This window comes from Clarias gariepinus, chromosome 13, assembly GCF_024256425.1.
Source record: "Clarias gariepinus isolate MV-2021 ecotype Netherlands chromosome 13, CGAR_prim_01v2, whole genome shotgun sequence".
Taxonomy (NCBI): domain Eukaryota; kingdom Metazoa; phylum Chordata; class Actinopteri; order Siluriformes; family Clariidae; genus Clarias; species Clarias gariepinus.
The window spans coordinates 7,607,957-7,624,400 of NC_071112.1; the positions used below are offsets into that span (position 1 = coordinate 7,607,957).

Sequence of the window (16,444 nt, forward strand, 5' to 3'; positions counted from 1 at the left end):
AAAATAAAGTCCAAAAAAGGCAACAAGACAGTAAAAGTATACGCCTTTATGGACCCAGGTAGCTCTGCTACATTTTGTACAGAGTCACTAGCAAGGCGATTAAACGTACAAGGTAAAAAAATTGACATCATGTTAAGCACCCTGAACGCGAAGAAACAAGTAAAAAGCTATGTGCTTACTGATCTAGAGGTTAGCAGTCTGGAAGAAAACACCTTTGTTGAACTCCCCAAAGTGTTCACACAAAAGAGTATCCCAGTCTCAGTGGAAAATATTCCACAACAGCACGACATTGATAAGTGGCCATACCTCAGCGAAGTAAAACTGCCTTACATTAATGCTGGAGTTGAAATTCTCATAGGTAACAAAGAGCACAGGCTCCTAGAACCATGGCGAGTAATTAACAGCAGGCACAATGGGCCATATGCAGTAAAGACTGCTCTTGGATGGACCATAAATGGACCTCTTCAAGAGTCGGTCGAGGAAGGCACATGTAACAATGAGCAAGTGAGCGTTGCAGTCAACAGAGTCTCCATCGAAAGTGTGGAACAAATGCTGATACAACAGTACAACCATGATTTTCCTGAACGGAACTGTGATGACAAAGCTGAGTTGTCACAAGAGGACTATCAGTTTTTAGACTCTGTAACTAACTCCCTGCAATTTACCGATAATCACTTCTACATCGGTCTCCCATTTAAGAAAGCAGCTATTCAAATGCCCAATAACCGAAGCGCAGCCATGCAGCGCGCACTGAACCTCAAACGGAAGTTTAAGCATAACCGCTCCTTTCACAAAGAGTATTTAAACTTCATGAATGACATGTTTGAGAAGGGTCATGCAGTCAAGGTCCCCACACCCCACCTAAGTCGACAAGACGGGCAGGTGTGGTACATACCTCACCATGGTGTGTACCATCCTCAAAAGAAAAAGCTAAGGGTAGTCTTTGACTGTGCTGCTAGCTATCAGGGAATATCATTAAATAGCGAGCTTCTGCAGGGACCCGACCTGACAAACTCACTCATTGGGGTGCTCGCACGCTTTAGACAAGAAGAAGTTGCTATGATGGCAGATGTGGAAGCCATGTACTATCAGGTCAGAGTTCCGGAAAAGGACACAGACTTGTTGCGTTTCCTGTGGTGGCCGAAAGGAGACGTGAGTCAGGACTTGGTTGAGTATAAAATGGTTGTTCATTTGTTTGGTGCAAAATCATCTCCAAGTGTAGCTAACTTCGCCCTTAGGAAAACAGCAGAAGAAAACCGCAGCAATGCATCTGCCGAGGCAGTCAACACAGTACTTAAAAACTTTTATGTAGACGACTGCTTGAAGTCTGTCTCTAGTCATAGTCAAGCAGTTGCGCTATATAGTAATCTCACCAAACTGTGCGCAAGTGGAGGGTTTCACCTCACCAAGTGGGCAAGTAATAGTCGTACATTGCTAGCTTCCATCCCTGAGGGTGAGAGAATTAAAGACATGAGGGACTTAGATCTGAGTAAAGACGTACTCCCTGTTGAGAGGGCTCTAGGGGTGCTGTGGTGTATTAATTCAGACACGCTCAAGTTCAAGATTAGTTTAAAAGAGCGGCCTGTGACTAGAAGAGGAATCTTGTCAGTCACTAGTTCAATTTATGACCCCTTAGGCTTCCTTGCACCAGTCATACTGCCAGCTAAGATCTTAATGCAGCAGTTATGTAAAGAGAGACTCGCTTGGGACGATGACATTCCCGAACAATTTATAAAAAGATGGAGGGCCTGGCTACAAGAGTTGCATCAATTGTCTGAGTTTAGTGTAGCAAGATGCGTAAAACCAGTTGACTTTGGAGTCACAAATACAGCACAACTTCACCACTTCTCAGATGCAAGTGAAATGGGATATGGAGTTGTCTCATATATTAGGTTAGTAAATGCTAATGGACTTACACACTGTGCATTCATGATGGGGAATTCTCGCGTAGCGCCCTTGAAACAAACTACTATCCCCCGAATGGAATTGACAGCGGCAGTGGTCGCCGTAAACAACGACAAAATGCTGAAAGGTCAACTGGAAATAGAACTGCTGGACTCTGTGTTTTGGACCGACAGCACAACTGTTTTGAGATACATTGTTAATGAAAAACTTCGCTTCAAAACCTTTGTCGCTAACAGAATCTCCATCATACGAGAGTCAACCAAGCCACAGCAGTGGAGGTACGTCAACACTTTAAAAAACCCAGCCGACGCTGCTTCCAGAGGAGTTTCCTGTGAAAAATTCATGAAAAACAACAATTGGATCCATGGTCCGCCCTTTCTTAAAACCCCAGAGAGTAAATGGCCTGAAAACATTCACGATCTGTCGACGAAAGAGGATGACATTGAGATTAAACACTCAGCCTCAGCGAATCTCGTAAAAACTACAGAGAGCACAGATGCCGTGAGTAAACTGATTAAATATCACTCCGACTGGTATAAGTTAAAAAGATCCGTTGCCTGGATTCTTTGCGTTAAAGACATGCTTAAACAGAGAACGAAAAGGATTAAGGGACAGGCAAACAACTCAATAATAGAAAACCATAAGTCTCTATCAATTAAGGACTTAACAAGGGCAGAAAACGAAGTCATTAAGTTCGTTCAAAACCAAAAATTCAAAGACGAAATTTCCATGTTACAAAAGGGTAATGCTTCCGTAAAAAGAAACAGTTGTCTCTCCAAACTAGATCCAGTAATGCAGGATGGAGTGCTAAGAGTAGGAGGACGTCTTGGTAGGTCTGCAATGCCTGAGCATGCAAAACACCCTGTCATTATACCCAAAGACTCACACATTACAACTTTAATCTTAAGAAACACTCACGAACAGGTCGGACATTGTGGAAGGAATTATATGCTTTCAAAATTGCGGCAGAAATACTGGATTCCGACAGCAAATTCCCTTGTGAGAAAGTTTCTGTCCAGTTGTGTGACATGCAGAAAGATCAGAGCGAAGAATAGTGAACAAAAAATGTCAGAACTGCCACCCGATAGAATAACACCAGATCACCCACCGTTCACTAACGTAGGGGTAGACTATTTTGGACCCTTCGAGGTCAAACGGGGTAGAAGTAATGTTAAAAGATATGGCGTATTGTTTACTTGTCTGACAACAAGAGCCGTGCATATTGAAGTCGCGCAGTCATTAGATACAGACTCCTGCTTAAACGCTATTCGACGCTTCATGTGCAGAAGAGGCCAGGTGTCAGTCATGAGAAGTGATAATGGAACAAACTTCATAGGCGCTGAGACTGAATTGCGTAAAGCTATCCAACAGTGGAATCAGTCAAAAATTGAAGGCGTCCTCATGCAAAAGGGGATACAATGGATATTTAATCCTCCTGCTGGGTCTCACTTCGGTGGAATATGGGAAAGGCAGATAAGGTCAGTTAAAAAAATCTTGAGGTCTGTACTAAAAGAACAAACACTAAACGATGAGAGCTTGCACACATTTCTGTGTGAGGTGGAAGCTATAATAAATGACCGTCCCCTTACCACCGCTACAAACGATCCCACAGACCTGGAGCCCCTGACACCTAACCACCTGCTGCTGATGAAAAAACAGCCAAACTTGCCTCCTGGACTTTTCAAAAAAGAGGACACTTACGCACGACGCAAGTGGAAGCAAATTCAGTATCTTGCCGACCTATTCTGGAAGCGATGGGTGCGTGAATACTTGCCCTTGCTTCAGGAGCGCCAAAAATGGTCTCAGGTGAGAAAAAACCTCTCGATTGGAGACGTAGTTCTAATAATTGATGAGTCTTCTCCAAGAAATTCATGGGTCATCGGACGGATCACGAAAGTGTTCCCTGATAAAAAAGGACTTGTGAGACGTGTACTGGTCAAAACTAAAACCAGTACCCTGGAAAGACCCATCGATAAGCTGTGCCTGATATGTGAAATGGACTGTTAATTACCTTATAAAGTAGTCATGTTCCTTTCATTTGGTACGCAGCAATATGAATACCTTAAGTTAAACCGTTAAAAAAAAAAAAATGTTTAAAGTGTTAAGAAAGTTAATTCTAAAGTGTTAAGAAAGTTAATTCAAATTTTAATCCAATAGTAAATGTTGTGGCCCAATTGTAAAAAAAAAAGAAAAAACAACAAAACAAAAAATGTGTGTAATTGTCAGTCTTCCTGCCTGTCAATTAGGGGCTGGAAATGTAAGGGCCATATTTCATTCTTGTGATTTGTTGTTGTTTATCTTATTTCAGTTTATTAGTTAAACATTAAGCATTAAGTATCATAAATATAATTTGTATTGTGACATCATTTCATGTGTTGTTCTGTGACATCATCCCACAGTTATGCAGTTCCATGTCTATCACGCACGTTAGTTGTAGTTGTTGTTAAGACACGGAAGGATACAGAAAGGTTTGGAGCACACAAGCTTTTGACCGTGATAACGTGAGACAGTAAGCTAAAAGGAATACAGTAAAATAAGTTGTTGTAACTGTAATCTATCGAAGCTACAGAACACAGCAAGCGACTCGTCGTGACTACAGTGGATTTATGCAAGAAACTGTAACAACCGTTGTTTTTGATGTTGAAAATAAACAAGAGACAAAGAAATCAACGAAACGTCTGATGTCGTCAGTGACACTGTGTAACTAAAGACACGCGTCAGAACTTGTGAATAACATGCACCTACAGATACGAACCCCTAACCTTGGAGGTTGTGAGGTGGCAGGGCTAACCATGCCTTATTTTAACCTTTCACCTTGAGGACTTATTTGATGAAGCCCTATGTTAGACGTGGACTTACAGATGAAGAGCTTGTGACCCCGTTACAGGACATCTAGGAGGAGGCATGTTGCGGAGAACACCCTTGGTATCCTTATTAGAAGCCACGGACATTTTAGATTAAAACATTTATATTGTGTGTCGGATTTTAACATGTAATATTTCTTGCAATTGTTTTTAATTGCTGTTTTCCTTAAAATATTACTTTATTATCTACATTTAATATGAGGATGTTGGGCTGCTGAATGCTGTCGAACAGGTAATGAGGTGATACCAATGCTCAAGAATTGTTAACGACTCGGTGATGGCGCTTACAAATCGGTACAGAGGCGCTAATGAAAAATTTAGTCGGGAGACGGCAACCGAAGTTTTTTGCTCCAATTTTCATCCCGAGACTAACGACGCTAAACACGACAGAATGCATACTGTACCAAGCCCAAAAGAGGCTGTAAGGAACCGTTTTCGACTTCTACTGATCTCTCCGGAGGTCACAACGAATTTGCATTGGTGTAGATACTGTAGCAAATTTAAGTAAGTGAAATGGGGGTATAAGCTTTAATTAATTCTAAACCCTCTAAAATACATTCCAGTTGAGGTTTACTGTACCTGTTGAAGGTTGATGCAAATGAATGCTCGGACTTCTTCCTCTGTATCTTTCTACAAAAGACACATGACTTTAACAAATGAAGATAATAACAGTGTGTGTATGTGGAATCTAAGATTAAATAATAAACACAATCTATTCATCTTACTGTAAAACAACTTTTTATTCCCCCCCCTAACATTTGCATTAAACTCTTGGCCAATGGTCTTGATTAACATTTAGTCTCTCATCACGAGTTTAAGCATCAAAAGGGCAATATTAGCGGTAACATTCTATTCCATAAAGCAGGTAAGCTGCTAGCTGAAGAAGGACGTAACAGCTATCTTGATTTATACAGAACAAATTTCAGTAATGAATGAAAAAATAACCAAACAGAACTTATAGCTAACACCTAAGTTTTTCTTTGCCATACTTGAATTCCATTTAAGGGCTTGTTGAACAACCTGCTGTTAGAGAACATTTCAGAAAACTAAACACCTCCTGGCCAATCAGAATGTACTTTATAATTCAACAGCACTGTGGCATAAACACTGTATAATTGCACAATTTCCCAAGGCATGAACCTCGGAGAAGCGGTTCTTGGCGAGAGTAACGAGGTCTCGATCTCCCTGACAGCATCGATTCAGCCCGATGGAGAGGAGCTTCTTGAGAGAGGCCACGATGAGAGAAGTGTGTGTGGAGTAACGCTCCTCCCTGCCCCGCTTTACTTTCCTCCTCCCCTCTTCATACACTCCCTGCAATTTGTAAACAATTTGGTATCAGTGATACAATGTCCAGTATACTGTAAGGACTGTAGATAAACTTTAAGGTGGGCGTAGTCTCTGACTCCGCCCAGATCATCATCATCATCATTGTTGAGTATACCATATAGTCATACAGGGGGCCTGGAGCCTATCCCAGGAGGCTTGGGGCACAATGCTGAGTTTTTTTTATATTTATGTTGTTTTTCTTTTGTCACATATATTATATCGTCATCATATATTGTCATATATCGTTATAATATATTTCAATACTTAAAAAAAAAACATTTTCAAACCTTTGCCATTTGGTTGTTCCTGCTGTTTACCAGGTAGGTTGTGCTGTTGATGTCGTTCTGCACTACAAAGTTCTGCTCCTCCCACTTAAAGTTCTACAACATGAAACAAGAAACAGCAACAAGATTGCATCTAGGACCTGATTTACTCCAATATTTTTCTAACTAAAAATGTTAAAAACAAGGCAATGCAAATAACTATTATTAATAATGATAAATCATCTACAATGTTCTTTAACAGAGTCTGAAATTACTGTACTTGAGAATAAGGATTACATCAGCAAATTTATACAGTTGAAGGGCAGGTGTTAAATTGGTTTCTTCTAGTAAAAATAATAAATCTTACAAAATTATGATTTTTTTTTTTTTTCAGTATTGGGCGATGCTAAATCCAAAGCGCCTTATATTATTCCTAATTACACATATAATCAGCTTAAGGCCTTGATTAACACTAACACTGGCAGCTTGATTGAGATGGGTTGTGAACCTGGAACCACTCAGCTATTCTTTCCCAATAGCTTCTACTAAGCTGCACTGACAAGAGAAGTGAAAAGCCTGTGGAAAGGTTTTCATTCACACACCTTTTTACATTCATACAGTGTTTCTGAAAGGTTTTCCCAACATGTCTCACTGCCTTTAATCTGAATTAACACACTGACACATAATTACACAGGCTTTAAGATCTAAGCTCTGCTCAAGGAAAAATTTCACATAATTCTTTTTTTTCCCCGTCATAAAAAATCTTTGCACTTGAAGTCAATCAAAAGCAATTATTCATTTTAAATTATATGTAATGAATCCATATATGTGTCAGATTGCACACAAAAATGAATAGAAATCTTTTAAACATAGTGTTTAAATAAATCAAAGAAACATAGAAAAACAATTTCCTTGACGTCTGAGGCTTAAAAATATACCTAGTAACTGAAGGGCTCTGCAGGATTTTAGAAATTAACTACAAATATAAAAGTGAAAATATCTTAAGTTTGGGAAAAAAAATTTGGGGGAAAAAAATCTCATTATGTGATGAAAAAAAGACCATTTCATATACTTTAAAACTTCGCCAGATCTTTTTAGCATCTCTCTGAAAATTAAAGACGCCATTATAGGATGTATATTTGAGAAATTATTTATTTATTATAGGAATTAAAAAATTTAGCAGGCAATTAACAAGACAATTTTAAGCTTGAAATAAAAAATAAAAATAAATGAATAACCATATATTTCGGTCATTGTACTAGGACATGATGCAATGAAATTGAAAATAACTTTTTCATCATTTCATAATAAAAAAAAAAACATTCCCTGCTGTTTGTTCAGATTTCCATTGTAGTATTGGGCGGAGTTTAAACAGTGACTTTAGCTGAAAAGAAAAAAAGGTAAAAAGAAAAAAAAAAAAGGAAAAAAAAAGGCAACTCACATGAGATTTGGCCCAGAAAGTGAAAACATCAGCGACCAGACTGAAAAGTCTTTCAGCATCTGCGTTCATCTCCCTCAGCCAGAGTATTCTAATTAGAAAAATAAAAATAACAAGATGGGCCAAGAACATCGAAATAAGGATGTAAATGTAATGGACATGTAGAACTTTTAGAGCCATCTCATAGAGCTGGTGTTTATATTGTTTCTGTATTCATGATATCTAGGCTCTGTTTTTATATTAGTGTTATTGTTACCATAGTACCAACTTAATTGATATGGCTAATAATAGAGTTGAATTAAATTAAATAATATATGTCTGTGTAATTGTTGATATAATGGAACTGTTACTGGTTCCATCCCATGCTACGTTCATATCAGCAAACAAGGTTACACTACCGGATTTGATCAGGCTCCAGGTCTTCAAATTCCCTTCAGTCATGTTCATTTATTTCAAGACGCCTGTGATTGTGATGCACCACATAGCCCTACATACAGTACATGCCCTTACAGCTGTAGCCTCTGTCCGGCAACAATTTTGTGCAGTCTGCGAATGCCACTCCTCCTCCTCAGGACTTTCTAGTTGGTGGCATAAGTATGATAAGAAATTTTAACTATTGGTGAAAAACATTCAATTTGTGGCTATTTGATGGACATTTTACACATCTCATTGTAGTATATCAGCAGTGCAGTGGTAAAGTGCTCGCCCTATCATCCGGTTCGATCCCAGGAGGATGCTGTTACCTCTTACATTACTTCACATCTTCATCTCTGCATATAAAACTTCCAAGATATGTCCATGTTCATTCACAGCGCCAGTTAAGGCCAAGTCATCACTGGTTACAACCATTAATACAAAGTCTAGATCAAAGAGGGATGTTGCTCCAGACAATACCCAATTTTATTCATCCGTTTCTCTGTTTAGGACATGGCTAGTATGAACGGAAACAGCAACAAGCTGCACCGTTGCCTGATTGTTGATGTATGGAAATATTCATTTAACATTTAAGGAAGAGGACTCCAGTTTCACTGCTTGGTAACATCAAGAGTTAAAAATGCATATGAACAAAACTTCTAAGATGTTCTGACATCACTCTTTAATTAATAATCATTTAAAATTGTTGTTAGATTTGGGATGAGCTTTTATACAAGAAAATAAATTCGCTTCAAACAATTCTTACATCCATAGCCACACAGGGTTATGTACAGAAATGTTTATTTAACATAGATATAAACTATTAAACAGATTTCTCGGTTTTATTGAGTACATTTACCTGACCGCCCCTTACCTGTGTTGCTCAACAAACGGGATGAGAAGGGGATAACAAGCGTAGATGTCCTGCACCAACACCGCAAACTTCTCTTGCACAGCCAGCTCCATCTCTGCCACATCACCACGCCTCTCCATTTTCATATGCTCCTCCTCCTGTAGCACTGACTCCGCCCTCTTCTTCAGCTTTTCCATCAGAGGCAGAAAGTGCCTCGTCAAGAGACCAGGCTCCGCCTTACAGACCATCGGCTGCACAAAAGCTGTGGAAAAAGTTTTATAAAACATCATTAAAATTATTTATTATACTGTATTGCACATTTTCCTGTATAAAGGTGGTCCCCGACTTACAAACATTCAAGTTACGAATTTCCGCAGATACGAACGAATGGCAGTTCTACTTCCTGTTTAATCATGGAAGTAGCTCACATGTATTGTAAAAAAAAAATAGACACTACAGTGCACCAGATACCAATATTTAAATTATACACAATTCCCATTTACATTATTCCCATTTACTCACTCACCCGCAATCCGTTTCATCCATGTGCACTCGTGTCTCCCCAGGTGGCTGTAGATGATGCCAAGGATTTGTCCCAGGAGCATGTTGGCGTGTGAAGGTGTTAGAGAGGAGCAAGACTCCTCATATGCATACTGAGTGTTTTCTTCACCCCATCGACACACATAGCTACACAGTAGAGGAATTGTAACCTCCATGACCTGAGACAGAATGCAATGGCGAGCTGCTGATCCGGCCTCCAGGACATCTTTGACTTCCAACAACACTTCCTGTAAGACTGGAAGGGGCCTTGAAGAATCCTCAGCTGCTGTGGACATGTCTATTTTTGAGAGGTAAAAATATGGTGTCAGCTATCAATTTAGTAGTTAATTGTAGTTAGATAATGTAAGATGATCAGATGAGCACCATGTGCAAACTTCCAGCTAGCATGAGTTATTTGATCATTCAAAAGAAAAATGAGTTAAATAGAATCCTTCTGATGTCTGATTTCTATCATTCATGAGCTATCAAAATGAGGAAAAGAAGAAAAACCCAAACATTTTGCCTAGATTTGTGTTTTATGTGTGGTTTTTGAGCTGTACTTGGAAATTTTGCCAAAACCTGACAACCCTTGCCATGAGCTGCCTTTAAACCTCCACATTAATGCTTTTTTTTGTCCATTAGGATTACAGTCCTGACGCAAACACCTTCCTGCTTCCTGCGACTCAGATTGTTCATATTTAAATTTAAACGTAATTTTAAGATTAATCTATGATTAAACTCGTATTTAAGACTCATGATCGGTTTAATCCAAATCCTGTATTTGTATTTATTTACATCACAACTCTAAACCCAATCAAACGCAACTTCCCTTCCAAGTCAAGTCCTTCAAAACACACACACTCATGCTGTCCGGACTAGAACACTTCAACACTCGTAAAGAGGTAGAGCTTCCGATATCAAAATCCAACAGGAGTGACAGGTACACAGTAAAGACACCCCTCTTCGTACTGATACTTTGTTTCTACATGTACAAACATCCAAATTGCACAGAGACCAATGCACTTGTCTGAGAAAATATTTATAAACTGTGTGAAGAATCTTATAGAAATGTACTGACTACATTTTAAATGCATTATTGCATGTATTATATTATTTAATATCATCTGAGATAAAGAGAGAATGTGTGTGTTTGTGTGTTAACCTTCTCTCTGTGCATTATTCATGTAGCCCAGGGATATCTCGAGGAAACACACAGGGAAGGCGGCTGATAAGGCAGCGAGGCACTCGCCTAGGAAAGGCCTCTGCCTATGAAAAATATGACAAATGTATTATTAATAATAATAATAATAATAATAATAATAATAATAATAATAATATAGATTAAAAGTAGGAAAAAGAAAAAAAGCAATCTTTTTCTTAAATAGTTAAATTATTTTGTACAAAAAAAATGTTGGTGATGTGAATGAATTCAATCATATAAATATAAAAATATTCCAAAATATACTTTATTTTAAAAAATGTGCTTGATTAAGCGCTATTTTATAAGCTTCTAAATAGTAAGGGGGAAATTTAAACCATATGTGCAATAATGAGTGTGATAAATACATTGCCCTTTTCTCGTCCATATATCACGTTATTTGACATTTTTATTGTCTCTTGTGTTCAATACTGTCCTATTTTCGACAGCAAAAATAACTAACTAAATTAATAAATTATGAAATAAAAAGATCTGATTTATTGATAAATAAATAAATAAATAAATAAATCTCTAGTCTGAATCACTGGTTGTTTTTTCAGGGCTAAAGCAGGTGATGCAGATGTGACTTAACCCTACCTCTGAGACAATTCTGATAAAAACTATGCTCATGGGTTTTTTTTTTTTGTTTGTTTGTTTGTTTTTATCTGAAATCAGAGTCAAGGAAATGAGGTTTTTAACCCAATACTCTTAATTCAACTTAATTAATCAAGAGATTTACCTTTCCATAAAAGCATTTCTGCAAGTTCCGAGAGCGTACAGACTGCAGAGGATCCTGTAACAGGAAGTCTGCACTTCATCCACTGAAAATGATAATAAATGTTGTTTTTACACCAGTTTAATGTGAAATATTTCAATCATCAGTAACAAATATTATTTGCTGCATGGTACAAAATGTGTCTTTTTAAATAAATGATTAGTAATATGTAATAAATAAATGTCTTTTTCATTTAAAGAACTTACAGTAAAGTTACAGATTTACGCTTGGTACTAGTGTTGCCAAGCTCTGACACTGGAGACTCCTTCCATTAATGTTAATTAAATGACATCTTAAAGAAAACTCTGACATATCAGCAAAAATCAAGTACAAGTGCTTGTGAATTACCATTAAATTTAAGATAGTTTAGAAGGGCAAATTAAACATTTATTTGATTTATCAAATTGTTTGAACATTAAAATTTTCACATACATTTGTGTAAGATGATATACAATGCTTTTTGCCCCTGTACATGTATACATTTTGTCCCAATGATGCAGACAACTAATGTTTTTTTAAATATATATTTAAAATGTAAATGAGCTGCACCAATTGCACAAAACTAGAACTATTGCCGAAGAAAAGAATACATTTACGCACATTTATGCAAAGGGATTAAAATAACATAAAAGCCATTTTTCAACAACTGTTGTCATGTGTAAATTCTGATTAATAAGTGAAATGTTTGTGAGGTGGGATATGGGGTGGATTTGTCATTTTATAAATGATTTTAACAAAATTAATAATTTGATCATGGTTTAATCATTGAGGCGTTAAAAAATATAATTATTTATCGTGATTCTTTAAGCTAAAATGCATGACAAATTAAAAACCAATTGTTAGATGAATAAAACCAAATGTATGTAAAAAAAATATATATTTTTCATATGAAAAAGAATCAATACCTTCTGAAAAATCTGAATCAAAAAGTTAAATGTTCTGCGGTATGAAAAATATAAATAAATAAATAAATAAATACATAGTGTGGTACATAAAGCACTACACAAAAACTTGTCATCTATTGACATCTATTGAAAAAGTGTCATCTAATATTATAAGGGTTTTCCTGATGGCTGGAGAACTAAGTCTGCAAAATTATCCTTCTTGTGTGTCTCTTTCTCTCATAGTTTCCTGGATCACCACCTTTTATCTGTTTAACCTAAAATGAGCTTCACAAGAGTCTCGTTTTGTCCAAATGAAATTTAAATCCTGTTTAAATCGTGCCTCGGGAATGTGTCCGATCTGACTTAAATCAGGCGTGTGACTCAGCATTCGAAACGTTTGTCCCTTGCTCCCGGACACACTCATTACCATCTCATTTACAAACACACGGACCATTTCCATGCTTTGAATAAATCTGAGGAGCATTGAATAAATCTCTCTGCTCTCCAGGGCTGGGATCCGGCTCAGCGGTCAGCTCACGGGGTGGCATGAAGCTTACTGAGGATTTCCCTAGATGCTGTCAGAATGGGTCCATTTGCAATTTTATTTAATAGTAATGTGCAGCCAGGTGCAAAGAGACCGAAATAGGCTTAAAGGGGTAGAGTAAATGCTTAATTGAAAATTTAAATCATTATTAAGGGGATTAAGTGGAAGCAAATAAGGAATATGATAATACGGTCATTATTTATATAGGAGGTATTTCAATTTAAAAGTAATCCGAAAAGTGAAATCAGAGTTGAGGTAGGGCTATCTAGTATAGGATTTAATACCACTTAACACATAGGCACTGCTGTCTGACAGTTCAAATGAACTACAATATGATCACATGCTCAGTAAACCGTGGAATGTCATCAAGGGCCAACATTAAATAGGCCTACATATGAGTAGCTTTCAAGTCAAAACAGGACTTTTAAATGTGCAGAATAAGGGAATACAGTTGGGTAGTAAAAAGTACATGTATTTATTTGCATATAATCCCCTGCTACACTAATGCGCTTATCCCAGTGTTTCACTAGTGCCTAGATACCATGAAGGAATAAAGTTTTTTTTAATGTCCCGAGCCATGATCTGATTGCCTGCTTCATGTCTGAAACTTTGGCCTCCCAGGAACTTGTTTAAAGGTCCTACACATCATATTTTTCATTAAATGTTAATATGATCTTTAGGGTCCTAATGAAAAGTTTGTATTATACGTTAATTAAAAATTCAAAATTATTGTGTAAAAAAAACACTATTTTACCTGGTAAAAACTAGCTCTGTTCTCAGCAACCTGTTTCAGTAAATGCTAATTTAAATGCTCATGACCTCTGCTGAGCCCGCCCCCCCCAGTTCTGTGGGACGTGTCTTCACAACACACGTGGGGTATAGCCACGGAAGTGTAGTCCAGTGCGGACAATGCTTTGGACTGCATTACCCACAAAGCATTGCCCACAACGCAGGATTATAGAGCCTGAGCCTGTTTTCTTCAGTCGTTTTTGGTTTGATTTAAGAACGGAACCTACGCGGAAGTTTGTAATATCGCTTGACAACGCAGTAATTAAAAGAATGGACATGCATCGACTCGATTTGTCTTTCTCATCACTGCATGGGCATGAATGAACGGGCTGTTACGCTGCCGCGAGCAACAACAACAAAAACCGGAGAAGCTTACCGAGAGAGATACGGACGCGATGTGTTTACTGATGTGTTTACATGACTTCTTAATCTTCGACAGACATCGTTATAAACCATCTAACGTTACAAAGGTAAGCATAATATAGTTTTCCGACTACGTACACAGTTTGCAACTAGACAATCACCTTAATGCATTGTTTATTATAAACGGGCGATTAGGGATTATATAGAGACGGATGTACATAGAGAAGAAGCCATAACCATGTTCTATGAGAGTGTAAGTTAACTTACACTCCGCATTCATCGTGATTATTAGAAAAGGCGATCTGCAAAGAGTCATAGTAAAAGGAATCACACTCACCGAGCCTGGTGAAGATGAAGCAGGAACACGAAGCGTTAGTACAGATCCATTTTTTAGGAGCAGCTTCCTAGTAAAACCTGCTTTATATTGACCCGCGTTTATAAAGCAGTCTGGTGAAAAATTATTAGCGCAAACATGAACGCATTTAGGTAAATCGGCGGGGACGTTAGCTTTAAAAACTAAATTCAGCCACTGAGTCCTCAGTGGCTCAGATACCTAACCCTAGGTAGGTACCCTAGGTATGTACCCTAGGTAGGTACCCTAGGTCACTAACCCTAGGTAGTGAATGAAAACTGCTGTGTTCGCTATTACACCCAACAACTGTACACAACACTCGCTTAGTTCAATAACATCAAAGAAGGTAGAATCTTTCTCAGAGACACTGCGTACATCAAGAACATTTTATACTGTAATTCATAGTTAATGTTCTTCTTTTGCTTCTTTGCTGATCCCATTTAAAGGCCACACAGTGAATTATCCAATTCGCCTTTTTGATTGGCACAGATTTCTTTTCCAGATGACCTTCCTGATGAATCCCTTTACCATTCTTTCTCAGGCTTGAGACCACTGTATATTCCTACTGAACTGATAGGGCTTGTTGATTATGTTTCTTATATGATGCAAAATAACATCAACAACCAACGTGCTGGATCAACTGCAGTGTTTCCCACACATACAGTATACACTACCGCTCAAAAGGTTGGGATCACTCGCAACATTCATTGTTTTTGTTTAGTGATTGATTTTCTACATTCCACAATAATACTGGAGATTTCAAAACTATGGAATAACACATACTGTATGGAATTTAAGGCACAGAGGTCAGCCTTTCATGGAATAGTTCTTGCAAGAACAGTATTGTCAATTTAAACTCATCAAGCACCATGATGAACCTGGCTCTCATGAAGACCTTCCCATCCAAGCAAGAGCAAAGGTTTATTCATTTAAAGAGTCCGCAGCCTCAGAAATCAACAATTAACAAACAGCACCTCAGATTAGTCATTAGTCATTATTAAGGTGAATAAGTAGCAGATACATATCAGCCTTAACTGTTCAAAAGAGATTATTGCATATTTTGGAGGTTTTACAGTGTTTTTAGAAATTAACGTCTAGAACGACCATGAAGTTAGAAACTTTTGAGCAGTAGTGTACTTGGTGGGGTCGGCCAAGTATATTGACTGCCACCCAAGTATTTTTTCCTTTAAAAAAAAATTTGTCCAGCTGTCCGGAAAAAATAAGTACAGAGGTGGTAGTGCGAGTGTACTGAGAGGCAGTAAAGGTGGTGGATGCCAGCTGCCGTGAATACAGTAGTATATGAAGTAGTATATGATGGTCGCACATGCTCCAGTTTTGCACAGTGAATGAGGTTTTCTGATATGTCATGTAGAACCAGAAGTTATCATTAATTTTAAAACATGTACATTTTACTCTAATTATGTCATAAAAATGTAAAACTAAAAATGTGTGAATTATTATTATTATTATTATTATTATTATTATTAATAATAATAATAATAATAATAATAATAATAATATTATTATTATTATTATTTGGTCACAGAAACAACCAAAACAATCATAAAAACAAATGATCTTATGAATCTGGGCTATTTCTTTGCCTGTGCAGCCAATAAACACTTTTTAATTTAGTCATGTTTGTTCAGTAAAAATGAGATAACCCTGAACCCTACAGTATATATAATGCTAATACTGTAAAGCCATAAATGCTGGCCGGTTCTGATGGCTCCACCGCAAGTATATTACAGACCTGTGGGAAGAACTGAAGTGCTGTTTTTTAACCTGAAGTTTATGAAAGCTGAGCATGGAATCCAGGTTGATAAATTTTGCTAATATACTAGACACGTCCTAGGGTGTATCTCTAATGATTCCACTTTTAAAAAATCTGCCAACCTTAGAAGATGCTTTGCTTAATCTAAATGAAGGATTAGGA

General features: G+C 37.5%; 1 protein-coding gene across 1 annotated transcript in view; it reads right to left on the bottom strand.

Moving 5' to 3' along the window:
* The window catches only part of ryr2b (ryanodine receptor 2b (cardiac)), a 95,106-nt gene that overhangs the window by 37,049 nt on the left and 41,613 nt on the right, over window positions 1-16,444 (bottom strand). The window contains exons 64-71 of the mRNA XM_053509946.1: window positions 11,541-11,622; window positions 10,766-10,869; window positions 9,590-9,901; window positions 9,085-9,325; window positions 7,800-7,887; window positions 6,383-6,475; window positions 5,910-6,080; window positions 5,349-5,399 (exon numbers count right to left, since the gene is read on the bottom strand). Of these exons, the coding sequence (XP_053365921.1) occupies window positions 5,349-5,399; window positions 5,910-6,080; window positions 6,383-6,475; window positions 7,800-7,887; window positions 9,085-9,325; window positions 9,590-9,901; window positions 10,766-10,869; window positions 11,541-11,622 (1,142 nt within the window). The remainder of the gene's footprint in view (window positions 1-5,348; window positions 5,400-5,909; window positions 6,081-6,382; window positions 6,476-7,799; window positions 7,888-9,084; window positions 9,326-9,589; window positions 9,902-10,765; window positions 10,870-11,540; window positions 11,623-16,444) is intronic.